This window comes from Brienomyrus brachyistius, chromosome 6, assembly GCF_023856365.1.
Source record: "Brienomyrus brachyistius isolate T26 chromosome 6, BBRACH_0.4, whole genome shotgun sequence".
NCBI classification, from domain to species: domain Eukaryota; kingdom Metazoa; phylum Chordata; class Actinopteri; order Osteoglossiformes; family Mormyridae; genus Brienomyrus; species Brienomyrus brachyistius.
In genome coordinates, this window is record NC_064538.1 from 23312275 (window position 1) to 23331616 (window position 19342).

General features: G+C 41.6%; 1 protein-coding gene across 5 annotated transcripts in view; it reads left to right on the forward strand.

Moving 5' to 3' along the window:
* Positions 1-17654: 17654 nt before the first annotated feature.
* Positions 17655-19342, forward strand: part of LOC125745307 (pleckstrin homology domain-containing family G member 4B-like) — a 32449-nt gene continuing 30761 nt past the window's right edge. For 2 of the 5 annotated variants that reach the window (XM_049018008.1, XM_049018012.1), the window contains exon 1: positions 17656-18107. In XM_049018008.1, the coding sequence (XP_048873965.1) occupies positions 18105-18107 (3 nt within the window). In that variant the 5' untranslated portion in view covers positions 17656-18104. Of the gene's footprint in view, positions 18108-19342 lie in introns of all 5 variants that reach the window. The other 3 variants (XM_049018007.1, XM_049018009.1, XM_049018010.1) reach the window with 2 other exon arrangements.

Below are 19342 nucleotides of genomic sequence, written 5' to 3' on the forward strand. Positions count from 1 at the left end.
TACCACCTGTCTCACCAATTAACTGCCTTAGTATAGTCAAGCACTGGCTGACATCTCGCTTCTGATACAAAAATTCTAGCCCGACATGGAAGTTGATGTGAATTGGGTCCTAGTAGTGCACTCAACAACGATTTGTAATTAAGGGGTAATCTATAATCAGCCTGTCACCTTTCTGTCCTGTATTAGTTCTCTGGTTGATAGAATAGTATTTTTCCATCTTAGTAGCACTGTTTGTGTGCTGTTCTCCATACAACCCATGTGCTTTGGCAGCCAGATAAATGCCTTCCCGTCATCAAATACTCATCCACATGTATAATGGTGTAAAAAAAGGCTGAAACTAAAACAAGGTAGAAAATATGTTACAGATGGGTAGCAGCTTCCATTAGATTAAGACAACTTCTTCTTGCTGAGAAATGACGAGAAAAAATATTCTACAGGCTGCCAATAGGTGGTGCTAAACTACCACTTCTATTAAAGATTTAATATTTTAATGTCAGAACAGCCAGCCTTTGTTCCTTCCTCAGTGTTACTGTTACTGAAACATTAATCCATAGTTTCATCACTACTACTGTTGAGTATTGTAATGTATTGTTTGTTGGCTCCCTTTCCAAATATCTCTACAAATTATAGTATGCTCAAAATTCTGCTGTCTGTTTGCTAACGTACAAAAAAAAATCTACCAACATTACTCCCGTTTTTCAGGATTTACCTTGGTTGCCAATTCAGAATCAAATATAAAGTAATACTTATCACCTACAAAGCTCTTCACAGAATTGCCCCTTCTGATCTGTCTGAATATCTTCTTCCCTATAAGCAGGCTTGTACCTTAAGATCCTCGGGTTGCAGTTTGCTCACTGTATTTAGGATTATGTTATCTTCAGTGAGTGGCAGGGCATTTAGTATAGTAACTTTGAAAAGCACTGCCACAGTGTCTGTGAGCTATTCAATCTATTTCAATTTTTAAGCCTCAATTAAAAACATGCACGCACATTTCTCTCTTTATACGGAGTAAGTGGCTCTGAGGCTAGGGATCTGTGCCAGCAACTGGAAGGCTGTGAATGCCACAAGTGATTCTTTTGGACCCTTAAGCAAGGCCCTTAACCTGCAATTGTTTTGCCCTGAGCATGACATTAATCTACATCCAGCCCTATAAGGAGGTTCTCCAACTTACAGGGAAACACTTGGGACTTGCTGGCAGGAGTCGCACTCCAGCTACCAGAAAAAAACCTCATACTTTGATTCATATAACCAAAAAGCCATGGATTTTAAAGTTTTGTCTGGAAATAGCCTAATGTCATGCATGGCATAGTGAAGGAGATCTGATCCGCATAGCGGCTCTGAATAAAAGGGTGTCAATAACAAGCAGAACTCAAAAGGAAACCAGAAACAAAAGGACTATGAAGGATCAAACCAAGAAAACAAGTATAAACCAAGAAAACAAGGGTAAAAACAAGAATTAACTAGCAGCACAAAACACTGGAACAGACTAACTACAAGCAGGACCTGGAACCACAGGCAAATCACAAGACCAAACACACTCAACAACCACAGGAACCACCACACAATGACCAACTAAGGAAAAGGAGCAAGGGCAGGCATATATGCACATAATGAGGGCTATTACAGAACACTAAGGACTACGACTACCAAGAAACAAGTGAGCACCATCAGGACTCACTAAAGACACAAACACCAGGAAAGACTAGAAACATGGTTACAGAACGTAACTACAAGCAGGAGATACCAAGTAGCAAAAACAAGGAACTAACAGAAGTACAACAACATAACTTTACCAGAAATACAACAAAAACAATTGTTTAATTATACAATGTTGAGGCTGGCTAGCAGCCCAGATGGTAGGGTTAGGGTAAGGATGCTTCTTTCATGGCTGTATGCTCAGCCCATTAAGCCATGTGGCAGCCCAGGGGACAGGAGCTCATGTTAAGAAGAAAAACAAACCTGGGAAATAATGGAAGATAGGATGACCAGCAACACCTGCTGGCCAAATATGGAAATTATATACGGGCCAGTGCAAAACAGGGACTGATCCTGACAGCCTATGACCTTGCCTTTCAGATTGTTTATGCATTATGGGAAAATGCTGAGAAATGGCCCATTAAACTTAGATTTCAAAATGCATTTACTTGAAATTAGTACAGCAAAAGTTGACCAAGTTTTGTCCAGAAAAAGCCTTGGACCACTTTTAAATCTATGCACAATTGCGTAGAGTCTGTAATTTTCCAATGCAATACTGTCATGGCCGGCAGGGGTTTGGTGGAGGCGTAAAGAAAGTTCAGAGACGATCAAAGGTTTATTGAATTACACAGAATACACTAGGGAAAGGCACAAATTAAAAGGTTCAAAAACCAATGGGGAAAAACACAAAAAATACATAAGCATATAATATTACAGTACAGTGCACATTGTTGGATTACATTCCTGTTGTTTCTATGGAATGTTTGAATGATTGAGGACATGGTTGTTGTCCCAGCATTCAGCTGCACCCTTTGATCAGCCTCAGCCATTGTAAGGCCATGATTGAAGACGTGGTCCAAGTTGTGGCCATTATTTCATGAGGAAAGTGCCTCTGTTCTTGGCCTCTTCTACCTCTATATCTCTGTTTTGCCCCCCTACCCTTTCATTATGCAGCCTTACTCCACTTCTTCTTACCAGCTGTTGACCCTGTTCATTTCCTCATTGTTCTTCAATTGCCAAATTGTAAGTGTGTTGTGCTCTGTCAATATATGCTTTACCAACAGAAGGTTCATGAGATGCATCTCTGAGCTATTTTAGAGAACTGGTTGATCTAATGCTTGAAACATTCCCCTCTATTGGTGAAAGTCAAGATTCAACTGAGAGAAATTCATCAAATTTCATCATTTATATTAAAAAACTGTAATAGAGATGTATAGAGAATATGCTTGACTGATTATGACAACTGGTTCAATCATTTTGTATATAATGATTTATACAATGAACTAATGCCTGGACGTTTTGGGGGGTGAGACTCAACGGAGAACCAGTACAATACATTTTGACCAACATGGCATAAATAATTGATAATGTAGGAACGAGCAGGCGATTGTACATAATAATTTGCATGACTGTGCCAAAGCATTTGCAATTTCACCAGAACAAGACATCGTGTTTACAATGCGTTGTGATGTGATGCGGTGGAGGTTGTACAAGTAGTTATAAGAGTTTCATTTCTGATCTGAGAAATATACCAAAGCAACTGAGAAAAACTGTAATAAATCTATTTTGGTTTGTAAACATGAAGAAATGCCTTTAAGTACAAACGTATAAGCCAAATGTGTGGTAACCATGGTCTAAGCAGGTTAACGCACTCTGAGTCGTGCATTGTATGTTTTTGAATGCACTCTGCAGAGGCAACCGCCCTCTACTTCCAGGTGGTTGATTCATCGCCTCTGCAGTCGTGCATTTAAAAACATATAAAGCACAGCTTTTCATGCATTAACCCTTACTAAAGAATTTCCATTTCCTCAGCATAACTTCTCATATCAGATCAAAGAAATTTCTGTGGAAATCAATCCAATTCAGCTTGCTTTCGTTGTTCCAGATAACACTGGATTACCCTGGGGCACCATCCAATTCCATCCATGTAGAACATGTGTGCAAGAAGCAGATATGCCAGCGAGAAAACATAGGCAGTCGAGTTGTTCTTAGTCTTGCTACAGCAGTGTTTGGCCGTGAACCAGAAAATGATACTGTACAAGGAGGAATGTTAACAGAAACACCATGTAGCTGGCAACTGGAAACTTTCACACATCCGAAGTTGAAATGGTTACAATAATGTAAAACCAACCTCTAGTTGCAAAGGAGCTTATCAGATTAGTTTAAGCATTAGCACTTTCTTGAATCACCACCTCTCATAAATTACTGAACGAGGAGTGGCACAGTTCAGTTCAAGCAAAAGGTAGCCAAAGATTCTTTGCATTACGTGGATTAAATAAGTGAAATGACATTAAGCCATAATTTACTTCATACAGGCTGTCATTGAGCCATATTACTTGTTTCATGCAGTATTATACTGAATGTTTTCAAGCAGAGAGACAGTTAGGGTATGAAGATGAATCAGAATTCCAGTCATAGTCAGTTCTGAAAGGTCATTCTAACATCACTGGTCACTGGTGGCTCAGAAATCTGTTTAATGTTTTCAGCTCTTGAAAAAAATGTTTGAACTGTATAACACTGAAATCTGACAGCAGATTAAAGGAGTCTTTCCACTTCCTCACTGGCTCTGGAATGTTCCAGGAGAATGTGTGCAATATACAGTATAGTTAAATATAGGGGGAAATGTACTGGGGCAACTGACCATTACACTTACTGGAGCTTTTATGATGTCCCATTCTAAATCCATTGGAACCAATGTGGAGTTTGTCCCCCCTTTGCATAATAGCTGTCGCTCCCAATATGTTTGTGAATACAGTGTATGATATTGCTAAGAGCTACTCAGCTTTTATAATTATCCCATAAAATAGCTTAATGTGTGACCACAAAAGCTCCAGTATTAGCCGGCAACTCCTTTCCTTTATTTAGAAGGGCAGTTCTGATCTTATTTTCAAATCATGTTGTGGCGGAGTGGTGCAATGCAATACTGCCAAATAGCACCAAACAATGGTGCCAATAACCACTAGTTAGCCTGACTACGCCACCCCAGGTATTGCACCCAGGGAAAGTTCAATCGCCCTACCCCCAGGCAAGGCACACTAGTCCGTTTATCATAAAAAAAAAGCGGAGAGACCTTGTTCCAAACACGCACTTTAAGAAAATAAAACCATAAAAAGGTTAAGACGTCAGAGCGCCGTAGGCTTAAGCTGCCGCCCGCGTACCAGCAGCCACTTCTTGCCGGTCTAAAACAGCACTGCCGAACCGGCAGGAATCATGCGGTCACAGGTAGGGAGAAGAAAAGAACTGCAAACCACAATAATCACACAGAACCCAAAAAAAGAAAAGACTGCAGTCTAAAAAAAGGGGGGGGAAAATCAAACAAATAAAATACAGAACCTTTTACATTAATACACAAGACATTCTTCAAAACATGACACCAAATATACCAAATAGAACAACCATAATACCATTAAAACGAAAGAAAAAAAACAGATCTTCGAAAAGCGGAGGGACCCATCAGCTCCTCTAACACCCGCTCTCACGCATGTGGACGCACACACCCCCCAGCCAAGAACCTGCTGACGAATCAGCCTGCTATAGGCTGGACGGAGTACAAGACAAACCGAAAACGCGCAACGCGCGAAACCGTGCGAGCGTCGCTAGACAGCAGCAGTAAGGCAGAGCAGAAGTCGCCGCTTAGGCAGAGCAGAAGTGGTTCCACGCAAGATGAAGCAGCTGTCACCGCTGCGCCACAGCACACAGAGCCCTCGGGGGAAGCCCAGCCGTATTAATCCCAGCGTCAGGCGTCCTATCGCAGCTTGTAACATTCACCGTCTAGGGGCTAAACACACCGGTGTAAGATGTCCCGACCACTAATCCGCACACGAACAGGGGGATCCAGCCACCAAAATAACCGCCAAACAGGAGCATCGAGTGTCTGTGCCGGGATAACCCTTATAGTCCGAGCACCCTGTCCCATTGGCTGCTCCCCCCCAGAACTTAATTGGGCACACGCCTTGTTTCCTCCTCCTGCTACACATGTGCTCCAAAGTTTACTCATATAAACAACCATTAAATACTACTGATAGTGTAAATGCCTGATTACACCTTACATTTCCTGTCACTTTATCTGAGGAACACAGCTATCAGAAATGTCATGATAGCTGTATTCACAGCTAGACCGCCTATATTATGTTTTCAGCCTTTGCTTTTTTATTCTTGTTTATGGCATCAATCGTTTCAAGTAGATGAAGTGTTTACCAAAAATAAAAGTCAGATTCAGTGGCTTTGGGTCTTTTAATCTTGTTTTATGTTACTCTTCAGATAGCAGATACCTCTTATTGCAGTTGAGAGATTTAATTATTTCCTTTACATTCTACTTTTTCAATTCCGTTTCTCTAAAATTCCCAGTAGATGGCACTGATGCTTCCCAGTCACATCTGCTCCTCAGTGCTACTTAAGAATCTCCCCTGATTTTCCACTCACGCTATTCAGAGAGCATTTTGAAGCAGAGAATTCTCCTTCCCATCTCCTGTCCTCTGTCATTAGAGGAATTACAGAGACTTTGGGCTGCATTAATTATCACCCAGAATCAATATGACATTTAGAGCAGGTCTAAGCATGAATGGATGGGGTGAAGCATCTCCAAGGTAGAGCAGGAACCAGACTCCCCATGACCCTGTATTAGATAAGCAGTTGGCAGATGGATGCATGGATGGATAAAATTATAGGATTTTATCTGATTAAATATAAAAAAAAATGAAGCAAAGTCCTGCTTGTCTGTTTTGAACTTTGGGGAGTGTTTGGTACTTTTTAAATTGCTTTTCAAAATGCACTTCATAGCATTTATTACATTCCCAACTGTTTCATTCTGATAAACATAAACAACAATCTTGTTTTCTGTACTTGAAAGCATTAAGATTCTGCTGTAGTTATTTGAACAACTTATTAAATGGTTCTATGCATAAAAAAATAAGAATAAATGGTTAGTAGCCACATGGTTAGTTGCTGCTATAATTCCAGTTCTCGTAGAACACCTGTGATATTATAAAGACACTTCTCAGCTAGTCTGCTGCAAATCAGTTTGACAAAGTTGTATCTATTTATTTCACTGTGTGAAGCAATGATGCATGCAGAGCTGAATGCTCTCTGTTGCCAGGGACACGTTGTTTTCGGAGATATTTTGCTTATCTTTCTACCCCAAATTATGCCCCCCTCTGCCTCCATCTGTTGCTGTCCATAGCTTATCCTGAAACTGTATGTACACCTGTCAGGACCCACTCTCCTCTGCTGTTGCCATTAGAGCAGCTGCAGACGGTCAGTCCTGTCAAAGCTAGAGGAGAAGGTCAGACAGGTGAACACTGGGTGAAATGGCAGGTAAGGACCATAGAGGTTCCCCCTTGCGCTGTAAGCTTGGAAAGGCAGTGTATCGGCAGAACTATCGTTTGGGTTAATGAGTTCAGTGCCGAAGATTCTTAAGCAAACAAAGCACATGTTTATGTTCTTCAATCAGACCCAAGGTGGGTTCATCTGAAGCAATGGGAGGAAACAGTCTCCTGGTGTCAGTCTGAGAGTCGACAGGCAGCACAGCTGAAATACCTTCCCAATGGCGAGGCTGAACGATGACCCGGAGAAAATACGCATGGTTTTCTGAGTTTAAATAAAGACAGCTGCACTGAGGCCCATGAAAAATAAAAGCAGGCAAACAATCTAGTGATTTATGATGGCCAGGTCTGCTGTTAGGCTCAGTTACATGGCCATAGCGCAACTTTCCCATCATGTCTATTTATTGTATTCCTCGAACTTCGGGGAATATACATGGCTTCAGCGCTGGGCCACCGACACTGCAGAAGCTTTACTTAGTAAGATGATAACTCAAAAAACCATTTGACAGATCTTTATATGCATGAGGAAGAAGTCGAGAGGATTAAATTTGGAGACAGATCACACCATAAATTGAAGCAGCACTGAACAGTGACAGCAAATAAGGACAATTTTGACACTTGATCCAGTTATCAGAATAACGCAAATTGACAGATTTTTTTTTTCAAGCGTTGCAGAGGGAGGAACTGATGGGGAAGATTGATTACATTTTAAGACAGATTGTCCCAAAATTGAAGTAGGGCTGCTTAGTGATTTCAGAAAAGGGCATGACTCTCAATCTCATTAAGATGATAACTGAAAAAGTTTTTAGGAGATCTTTTTCTGACTGTGCAGAGGCTCGAATAGGCTGCCAAACTGGAATTAAAATTATGTATAATGTCATATAAAGACTATAATTCCTACAAATGACACTTTAAAACATGGACATTATGACATACAAAATATACATATATATACATATAGTTAACCACCTAATTGGTTAGAAAAAATTATACAAGTTGTCAGGATCTGTCTCGGTTTTGTCTGTCATTTCCTTGTTTGGCCAGCTGGTGTCGCCGGCCATCCCATTCGACGTTCGCGCTAGTGCCCCTTACTTTTAACTCCTAATGTGTTCATCTGTTCCACGGATTGCTGCGTGGCTAAATGTGGTAAGTGGGTGTCTCAGAACCTAGCCATCCTCTGGCATGGACTTACCTGTTTGGATGTTTACATGGTTACCGATGCCTTTAATTCTGTCTCCCTTGTTTTCATGTACTGTATTTCAGTTTCGGTCTTTGTAGAACCTTTGCTCCTGTGTACCATGATCGTGTCCAGATTTATTAAGTTCTGCTTTGCCTAGGTGCCCAGTATTCCCCAGTGTTGGAATCTGTAATGTTAGTAATTACCCTCATATTTGCTTGGTCACTTAGTTCCTAGTGTCTTGTTTACTGTCTATGAGTTAAACCTGCCCTTGCTTCGTATTCATTATCATGTGTATTTAGTTCCTGCCCTTACCTGTTTCCAGGCAGCCCATTGTGGTTATTCATGTGTTTGCTCCTGTTCAGATGTATGTGTTGCTTTATGCTCCCTGCCTTGCTTTGTTAGTTCTTCTGCTCCTCCCCGTTTTAGTTACTGCGTTCTGCCTGCCTGCTTTCATCAGACCCTTCGTCGTCCCTTTTGTCTCCTTCGAGCTGAGTGAAGTCCCTCGTTTTGTGATGTCCTTGAGCCACACCCCTCCGCCATAAGCGAAATGTGCAGAAAATGAATAAGTGTAGTTCAGAGTTACATGTCACCACTAGCATTCAGGTAAGAACACATTTATTGACTTTGACATTCCCAGCTGATCTACAATTTCTAGAATTATTGGACAGAAGTTGAGTTGTGTGAAAGGACTAAGATTTAGACGGGTGTAACGGAGACGGGACTGTCCAGGGAATACAATGCTGCTGCCACTGATAGCTCCCTTTCAAGTTGCATTTAAGTTCTCCATTTCTCTTGCAGCAGTGATGCATTAGCCGGCGTTTTATGTTAATATATGATATGTCAAATAAGAAATATTGCTGAAAACCTGTTTTTTGCATGTATATCCAGTCATCCACCCTTGTTATCCAACATAGGGTAATATTGAGCCCGGAGCCTGTCCTTGGAAGTGCAGAACCTGGAATTAGGAACACCCTGTGTCTTTGTCAGTTTGATCTTGAATGTCATTCCCAATCTGGGCAAAGCTTCTCAGAAGCACTGCCACAAAGCCACATTAATGGCACTGGAAGCTGGCACTGGAGTCTGCACTGATCTTTAATGTTGACGGTGTGGTGAGGCCAGCTATAGCTGCCCCAGGGTTGGGCTTTTGGTTCACTAACACTGAAAATTGACATGCTGAGTCTGGGCCTCCATCTGCTTTGTTTTATTGTGCAAAGTTTAGCTTTAGCTTTCAGAGGTCTTCCATTCCTTATCTTGGGCCTCCTTCAGATAGCAGGCCAATTTGAAATTTTCACAATGGAACACTAGTGGAAATAAGATGAAAGATTAATTCATTTTAATTGGCGTAGCTTCATGCTTTTCTATACTTTTGATCAATGATGAAACAATATTCTTATCCTGAAATTTAATCTGCTTCGAACCCATTTACAAATGAGGAGATGGTGGCACTTTGATTTCTAGTTTTCTTTCAGTGGCATATGGAAATTGGATTGTTGTTAGGTGTATAATCTGTTGCATCCTCTAACTCAGGGGTCTCAAACTCCAGTCCTGGATGGCCGGAGCCCTGTACAGTTTTTGGTTTCCCCTCATTTAACACACCTGATTCAACTCCTTGTGCCAATTACCACACAGCTCTTGAGCTGAATCATTTGTGGTGGAACAGGGAAAGAACTAAGCTACACAGGGCTCCAGACCCCCAGGACCTCTGCTCTAACTGAAAGGTTTATGCATGAACCGTTGACTGGAAGATGATGTCAGTTATATCAGTTACCATGCATGCACTAGTAAGTCAGAGTCTATGTTGGACATGCTTAGTATTACAAATAAGCAGATGAAAGTGAATACAAATCAATTTATCCATTGTGATTCTGCCATGGTGTTGTGCCCGGTGCAATAATATGTATGTTGTACCACCAGAAGTATACGTGTGTTTAAAAAAACAGATACTTCCTCCGGTTGAGGGTACAGTACATGCGGAAGCTAGGAGACTGTGCACAAGGTTGCAGACTGTGTTGTGCTGTGCTCCATAAGCCTGTGTTCATCTCAACCGGTATTTGTCAGCATAACAAATTGGAGATAAGGATTTCTTAATTTTTGTACTTTTACTATGCTCCAGGGAGATGGGGGTGTCGAATGTGCCTTTCCCAAGTTTTTTTCTTCCGAGCCCCAGCAAGCCTATAGTACCATTCGCAACGTGGCTGTGGATTTTCAGTAACCACTTGTTGCTACCTGTGATTTTGACGATCATTCACATGAAATGATTCCTGACCAATTAATCGAACGTTCATCCGGTGCGTGCATACTGTAAATGAAAGAATGTTACTGGAAGCTGATCTAACGTTGGACAGAGCAGTAACCAATACAACAGGGACAGATGGGTGCAGACCCTGACATCAGCCCATTCAGTTAAAAGGAAAAGTCCTTTTAACGAGGGAACTTTTGCAAACCCAGCGACTTGCCCTGTTGCAACAGCAACGGGCAGACAGTGTAAAAGGACGGGCCACTTTGCCAAAATGTGACGCTCAGCTCAATCAAGTGTTCAGGAAGTACGCAGAATTCAACTACCTGAACTTACAGTGTTGTACACGGAATTCACCACAGGCATGTCCAATAAAAGTACCTTCCCTGTGAAGATGTCTCCACTTGACTCACAGCCCTGGGTAGAGTACTTGGTGGTTGACACGGGGTCATCAATTTCCATTCTGCCTCACAATATCTATGCATGGAGCTTCAGCAACATTTCGCTCACTCCAGTGCCATTTACGCCAGTCCAGTCTGCCTTTCTTGGGTTACAAGGTGCCAGGCTAACAATTCGGACCTGAATGTCTCTGAGACCATGGAGATGATCCTGGGCTGCAGGAAGGAGCAAGAGAGTATGCACACATGTCTCAAGATTTTCAGAGAGAAAATAGAGAGTGTTAGCAGCTACTGGTACCTTGAAGATCATAACTCTTATGACCCAACAAGGCCAACCCACACAACTAACCCTGGTGCAAAAAGATGTGATGCAACTGAAGAAATTCAAAAATCTGCTCTGTGCTGACAAAAACCTACACATTACTGCGGGATCTTTGCTTTCTTTGAGCATAACTGCCTGGTATGGCAGCAGCCCCGAGGACCGCAGAGCCCACAGTGGGTGATAGGGGGCATCGACTGAATCACCAGGACGGAACTGCCCACCCTGCAAGACATTTACATCCAACAATGTAGGTCCAGGGCATTTAAATACCAGAGATACTCACAACCCATGCCATGAATTCCTCCAGTGGTTGTGCTTAAGCTGGTGCCTCTGGACCCTTATGGCCAGGATTGAGAGGTTGAGGGGAAGCTTCTACCCCCAACCCAGTAAGATCATTGAATCCAGCAATTAAAAACTAAAATAAGATATAACTCCAACTAGCACTTAAATATTTGATCATATTTTCTTATAACTTTCATCTCTACTTTTATATACTATTACATATTTCTATTTTTAATTATTATTTTGAAAATTCATATTATTTATAATTTCATTTCACTGTTGGTGTAACACTACATTCATGCATGTGACACATAAAAATCATGAATCTTAAATCATAAATCTTAAAGCAAGAGGTTCTCCAAAATTCCACATGTAACTTATGTATGCCCATCCATCTCCCATCAGCGTATCCTGGTCAAGGTTACCTATCCCAGGTCGCACAGGAAAGCGCGATCAATCCATAACAGGGCACATACTTATGGGAAATGTAGGATACTCATACAGCAGAGAGAGGACTCATACTGCGGAAAGAGGACTCATACAGCAGAGAGAGAGGACTCATACAGCAGAGAGAGGACTCATACAGCAGAGGGAGGACTCATACAGCAGAGAGAGGACTCATATAGCAGAGAGAGGACTCATATAGCAGAGAGAGGACTCATACAGCACACTCTAGGCACACAGAGCAGAGGTGCTGTTCAAAGCCCAGGTGAGGCACCTGTGCTGCCCACAGAATCAATGTCTGTGTACGTCTTTCATCCATCTTTAGATTTGTCTGTTATGCATACAAGGGATGGGAGGTGAGACACTACCTCACTCATTAAAACCCAGCGCTCCCACAGCCCCCTCATTCCGCTCCGCAACTGGCTTCCATGTCTGTTTATCTACATAGGTCTGGCCTGCCTCTGGACTGCTTATTCAGCCAAGAGCAGCCAGCGTGCATTTGACCTCCTGGCTAGCTTCTTCTTGGCTCTCAGCAGTGTCTGAGTTAACCATGAGATTACCATAACAGAGACTCAAATGCAGTTTTTCTGCAAAGCTCCAGATTCTTTTGTGACAAAAGTGTTTTGACGATTTGCAATTAAATTTAAGTTTCATCTACTAATTACACTACTTGGATGAGTTTGTGTGGGGTGGCATGGTGGCGCAGTGGTTAGCACTTCTGGGACCAGGGTTTCATGTGAGGAGTTTGCAGGTTCTTCCTGTGTCATTGTGGACTTCCTCTGGTTGCTCTGGTGCCTCCCACAGTCCAAAAACACCCTGGTTTTGTGCCCATAGAGTCTGGACCCCCATGACCCTCAATGACAAAAGCGGTTACAGAAAATGGATGGATAGATGCTTTTGTCAATCACAAGACACCACTTGATCTTTCTGTTGAACAATAAAGCCCATAGATACTTATTTCAAAGTTTTCTTTATCTTTAACTCGGGCTTTTTGTTCAGCACTGTCACTTGTTACTATTGTTAAGCTGCCACATTCAAGCATTTTAATTTTAAAAAGCGCAGATGCATTTTAACCGCTTTTCTTTGCTAAGCCGTGTCCTGTGAGAGCAGTGTTTCATATTGTGGATTGTGGATGCTGGATGTGTGTAGGGTGGAAGAATATTTTACACTTCTGGCTGTCTGCAGTCCTTAGATGTGGGACGTAGCCATTCCCTTCCCAAATATTAGGGTGTGTCTCAGAATGCACTGCTGATGCCTCAGTTTGCTGTAGGCCCAGGATGACCTGCCGAACCCAGAATTAGTTTTACAGCTTTTTGAACAAACAAGCGGACTGCTGAGGTTCAAGATTTCCACACTGGGAGTTCTGTTATGTATTATTCTCCTCCAGCACAATAGTTTTCACATTTTCTGAAGTACGGCTGCAACAACTAAGCAATGACATCAATAATAATAATTGGTAATAAAAATGAACAATGAATTTTGTCATCAAGTATTTGAATTTTTGTGGTTTGCTGTGCAAATTATGTATAATGGCATCAGTACCTAGCAACATTAACGCTAGGCTACGCCTAGTTCATTCCTCACTTCTGTGTGCCGTTACGGTCTGTGTCTTGTGTACAAAACACATTTGTCCGTGGATGAGGATAGTCGGGGTCCGCACAGGCTTAGTACGGCAGAGACACCACATCTTTGGTCCTTTGCCATTTTGCCATTTTAAATTGAGATTCTCTACACTGTTAACAATAGGTTGGTACCATAAGTTTTATTACAATTACACAATTACAATTGTGACATAAAAAATAATGTTTTTGATGTTTTTTTACTGTGCGTAAAGCATATGTACCTTTCCTTAAACCCTGTTTAGGGTTCAACTAATTCATTAGTGAATTACTTAATCACACAATTAATACACAATTTTTCCCCCAGCCCTAGTCTGAACAAACATGCTTTAAAAGGTGGATACTCAAACTTAATTATATCTACAGATTGAATTTTTTATTTACTTTTGGACTATCCTGTGAAAAGAAAAAAAGAGAGCTACAGGAATCCCCTGTACCTGAACAAAATTTAAGTACGGCCATGTAGCTTTCATTGTAAATGGCAATGCTGTTTGTGTCTGTATATACTGTATCTGAGATGCTCTGTGTACCACTTTCCTTAACACAGAAGGAGGCTTGTGTTTTTGTCTGTGGCTGGAGACACTGAGAAAGTTCCTCCTGTAAGTCAGCTGTTACACTTGGGGACAGGATTTGTAAGTGGGGCTGGGACATTGTACTTTGAATGAATGCAATGTGATAAATAAATAATGCCTGTAAGTGGGATGAGTCAAAGCTGAATGTTAAAGCCCCGCTGACCTCCACCATGTTGAGCAAAAGCCACAGAAAGTCGGGGGACCACTGGCGTTCAAACAGCCGCCAGCCCTCGTTTCCCTGTCGAGGAGCCAGTCTCATGTTTGAAGAAAAGGTTTCTGCTTGTCAGTCAGGCCAGCAAAAATGCAGTCCATGTGATGTTTCTCAGTATGAGAGCCACATGCTGTGTGTTGTTGGGGGTGCCAGAAGTGATCAGGATGGCCCCCGGGGGGGGGGGGGGGGGGGGGGGCGCTCTTTCATCTTCCAAAGCTCCCTTTTCTCCTGAGCCAAAGGCACGTTGTGGCACTGTCAACATAAGACTGCGTAAGACTGCATTTCTGGCAGTAAAAGGTACGGCTCGCAGTTAGAGCAATCTTATACATGTTTCATATACACTGTTATTTTTATGACGGATTTTTAGATTTTCTGTAGATGTGAAGGATCATAGCGGATAACAGAACAGCCAGCAAAAACATTTCATTATTCCCACTAAATATTAAATAACATGTTAAATTTCATCACCTGGAGGGCTTTTTTGGTTTCCTTCACTTTTCTGGAAAAATAAAATACCTTAAGTGACTATTTTCAGCGATTATGTGTTTAAGTGGGGCACTCAAAAGTTGATAGCTAGAAGTTACTAATTCATGCGATCTCTCCGCATTTCAGGCTTGCCCCCCTTACAGAAAACAGTGACCTTTACTGTTCCCCAGCTGACTGTGTAGCTCCTTTAGCATTTATCAATAAATTGTAATGATTTTATTATCTGAGTGTTTAGGACCTTACAAATGCTGTTGGTCTCTGTTGGCCCCTAGTATGAAATATTGCATGATGGGGCCACACAAAAAAAAATACATTATGATGCCTGAAATTATCATGATTAATATTTCAGTGTTTATAAAGCAAAAAGGGAGTTGAAATTTACCTGAAATAAAATACAGTTAAATCAGACGCATCACCTACGAACAGCGTTGGTCAGACTAGTCGGTGGTGTTGCTGTGGGTTGTGTCAGCATACGGATAGCAGCGCCAACAAGCCAACTGAGGGCTTGTTCGTTATCGTCTCTATGGAATACAAAATATTTCCATACGACGTAAGGTGAATTTCTACTAACAACCAATTGTTGTTCATTTTTCTCCTCACTCATTTTTGTTAAATATCTCACAAATGGGCCACACCATCTGTGAGTTAGTCCAATGGCAAGAACAGAAATGATCACGATTGGCTTTCAGAGCTCATGCAAAAGTAGCGGCAGTAACCACTAGAGTGTTTTGTTAACATACAGTATACTCCATAATGTTGAAAAGAAACATAGACACATGACTTGTAAAAAACTCAGCTTATAGAGTTAACCCAGCTGCCTATTGCACTTCTAGATATATGAAGACTGCATCATGCAATGTCCATATTAATAACGGACATTGTGCGGCTCTATTGTATGTGTAGCAATTACAGCAAAACAAACAAGTGATGAAGTAATCCAGCTGCTGTCTTAATAGGTCTGACTGGAGTGACTTCCTGTCTGGGACATATATTTGCATATTGTGACTGACTCTGCAAATGACCCATCAGATAACTAAGCCAGCAGACTAAACAGGTTGTATCAGAGCAATAGGGGCCTCACGGAATGTCTCATGGAGAGGGCAAGAACCCATAAATGAAAATGGAGAGCTTTGTAACACGTAATGTCCAGAGAATGCGTTATCTCTGTACTTCCTGGGGGGTGGGGGTGGGGTATTATGTCTTTCTTTTCTTCCAGTATGCCGCCAGTGACTGTAAGAAGCCTGTGTATGATTTACAGACACAATGTCATAAACTGAGGTTATTTGGCCAAGCCAATATGGAAAATGCTTCATGTTTGTTCAGTAGGAAACATTGTGCAATATCTAGGAAGGGGACAATGGAAGACAGGTGTCATATGTCATTCATTTTTGTTTTTCACTTAGTCAGCCCCGTGCCAGAGCGCTTCGTGTTTTTGGAGTTTTCCCAAAGGCAGATTTTACTTTCCTGCATTTTCTTATACTTGCCTCTCAATAATCTGATGGGACCGATTTTTTTGTGTTTGGCATCTTAATTCTCACATAACATAGAATTAATGAGGTTAATTATGGGTGGCCACTTCTCCATTACAGTCAGTTTAGCCAGTGCATGTAGTTGAGCTCCCCCCTGCAGATCCATCCTATTACTGGGGGCATTAGACAACACTGGTGGCCACCCATAGCTATCCCAGAATTCAGTGTTCTTGGAAATCCAGTGACCTCTCTCTGGTCACACAAGCCCCCCACCGCCTTAAGCAGCTGAGCACTGCTGTAGCTTCTTGTGCTTGCAGAGAGCCAAGATCTACAGCATCTGCCTCTTGTTTTCATTTTGTGGGGGAGAAGGAACATCTGCCTTATGATGCGTAAACTAAAAGCTACATCTGGACACCATGGAGAACACAGGCTGTCCTTTCTGTCTCGTGATCAAACTGCAACAATTGTGTGATGGGTCAAAAATTGGATGGCAACTCAGTACTGATTTTACAAAACTAGGAAGAAATAGGTACAACTTCATCTAAGTCTCTCCATAAACCCTGTTTCAATAATATTTGATTTAGGTGACTACTGAGTTAAACTGAGTAACTTGTTTGGTTGAATGAAAATGATGCACAATGCAAAAATAGAAATTTTAGAAATGAACCATAAAGGACACCTGAAAACTGAAAGTATTAATATCTTACTGCAAAACAAGTTGACTGGAAATGGTTATAGACCTCTTTTCTATGGTGCTGTGGGTATCCAAAATCAACATACTGTACAGCCTGAAAGAGAGTAGATTCAGCATACAGAGTTTACATGAATAGATACAGCAATATAATCACTAGCCTGAAGCAGATGTGTGTATGTGTGAGTGTGTGTGTGTTTTTTAAACTATATTTTAACCATTAATGTTAAATTGCCACAGCAAATTCCTATATATTTTTTTTAGGGGGGTCACAAGGGATTAAACACAGTGACAACCCCTCCTCACACATCTTTCATCACCACATGCCTCGTAACTAGTATCTAAATTGAAAAGTCCCCCCCATCCCTGGAGCTCCAAACTTATTTCTCGCGAATCTGAGGATCTGCGAAAGAATCGTCTCATTACTCCCTCACACACTCAGAAGTTCTGAAGGGCTCTGAGCATGTTTTGATGGACACTGGAATCACACACGAAGCGTCTTGTTACTGTGTGGCCAAAGTGGTGTTGGGGAAAGGTGATGAATGAGCCCCTGGAATGGCAGAAGGCTCCTGTGAGACAGACGCTCCCCACAAAGGAATGGCTGGAGTAGGGGCTGCTGGATGTGGGCGTGACAGATGGTTTCAGATTTCGCTTTGCCGTCCACACAGTTGGGAATTGGGGAGTGTGTGTGAGAGTGGGAGAGAGCAAGGGAAAGTAGTGAGAGAGAGCGAGAGAGAGAGAGGTCTCGAGTTGCTGCTTGGAAAAGACTAAAAAAGGGTTAAGGGGATTTCCTCTGAAAGCCCCCCCTCCGTCTCTCTCTCCCTCTCTTTCTCTCACTCCCTTCCTCTCCCTCTGTCTCACCCTTCAATATGCACTTGTAGACATGCTTTGCTGCTGCTCATTGGCTGAATAACATGGTGTGTAGTAGGAGAGTGGCGATACAAGTGGTGACCACGCAGTGCTGGTCTGCTCTAAACACAACGGAGTGCTGTGGTATCATGGGGGCTTGCCTGGGGAGGGTGTGACACCAGCCTGCTCAACCCCGGAGTTTTCATTGTAGTTAAATATGTCTTTGGTCTTGCTCAAGTTGGACACTGGACTTATAAATCCCCAAGGAACATAACTAAGGCAGAGAAGGATGACCACTTTGAACAAGACGACAGCAACAATTTAGCAAAATGGTAACGTCATTTTTGGTACTATATATGTTTACTGTAAAAGTTTGTTTGGAACTTTCCCCCGTTTAACAGAATCTTGTTCAAATTTTTTTCTATGTTCGATTCAACTGTACTGTAATCATACTGTAGCTACTAGTAAACATTTTGCTTTCAGGTAACACATTTAGGTTGCCATTCCTGCATGAGTACACTTTAGTGTATCAGTCACTGCAGGATGTGGAATTGTATTGTCAGATAAAGATCATAGTGTCCCTCTAACACCTTAAGTATGTATTTGAAATTCCTGTCATCACCAAGCTATAGATAATCTTCAGCTTCAGAAAAATCAATTTCGTCAGCAAAGTTATTTCACCACGTAGTGAAAATATGCAGCCGTTATGTATTTATATGTAGTTAGCAGAATTTCAGTCTTCTGTCATAGTTGGAGGATGTGATTCAGGAAGGCTAGTACTCAATAAAGTCACTGAATGCATAGGTTAATTTAGAGAGGTGATGTCTTATCCTGCCTTTTCACTGACATTGCAGAACAGACCAGTTTGTAACACTCCGTGTAAGTTTGTTTTTAGGTGAACACACAAGTACACAGGTGAGGCAAGCTAGTAAGACTAAACATACTGTTTTTAGGGGCATAACATTGGAACTATATACCTTATTCAAGCAAACATGGATGAGAGCATATACCCTTGTAAATGCAGAATTCATTCTGCAAATTCCGACCATTCAGTCTTGACAAGTTTCTCTCTGTGTTTTTCCATGTATGGCTGTAGTCGGTTCATTGATGTAACCTCTTTGCCGTCCAAATAGACTGAAATTATCAGACATGGAGATTATTATAATTTTACACAACGGAGACCCTGACCTAAGTTTTATAATGAAGAGCTGTAAATCATGCACTTCACTGAATCTACTCCAACCCAGCAATCTGTTTTTGTTAGACGCATTTTGACATACACATCTGCTACCACATCTATTGTCAGATCTCTTTCTGCACTATTTATTCCATCTCCACATCTTTGCTCTTTGTCCGTTCTTTGTTTTTTCCATAATGAAACAAATATAATGTTCATTATGTTGCTGGAACACACCCTCTGGTCTCTCCTTTTTAAGTAGAAGCTACCACTGATGTTATACAGTCTACAGACACATTACCCACCATTTATGCGACACTGAAATGCATGTCAGCCATTTCACCCTGTTAACATTCAGCGCGTTCAAAGACTCCAAATGGATTTTATCTA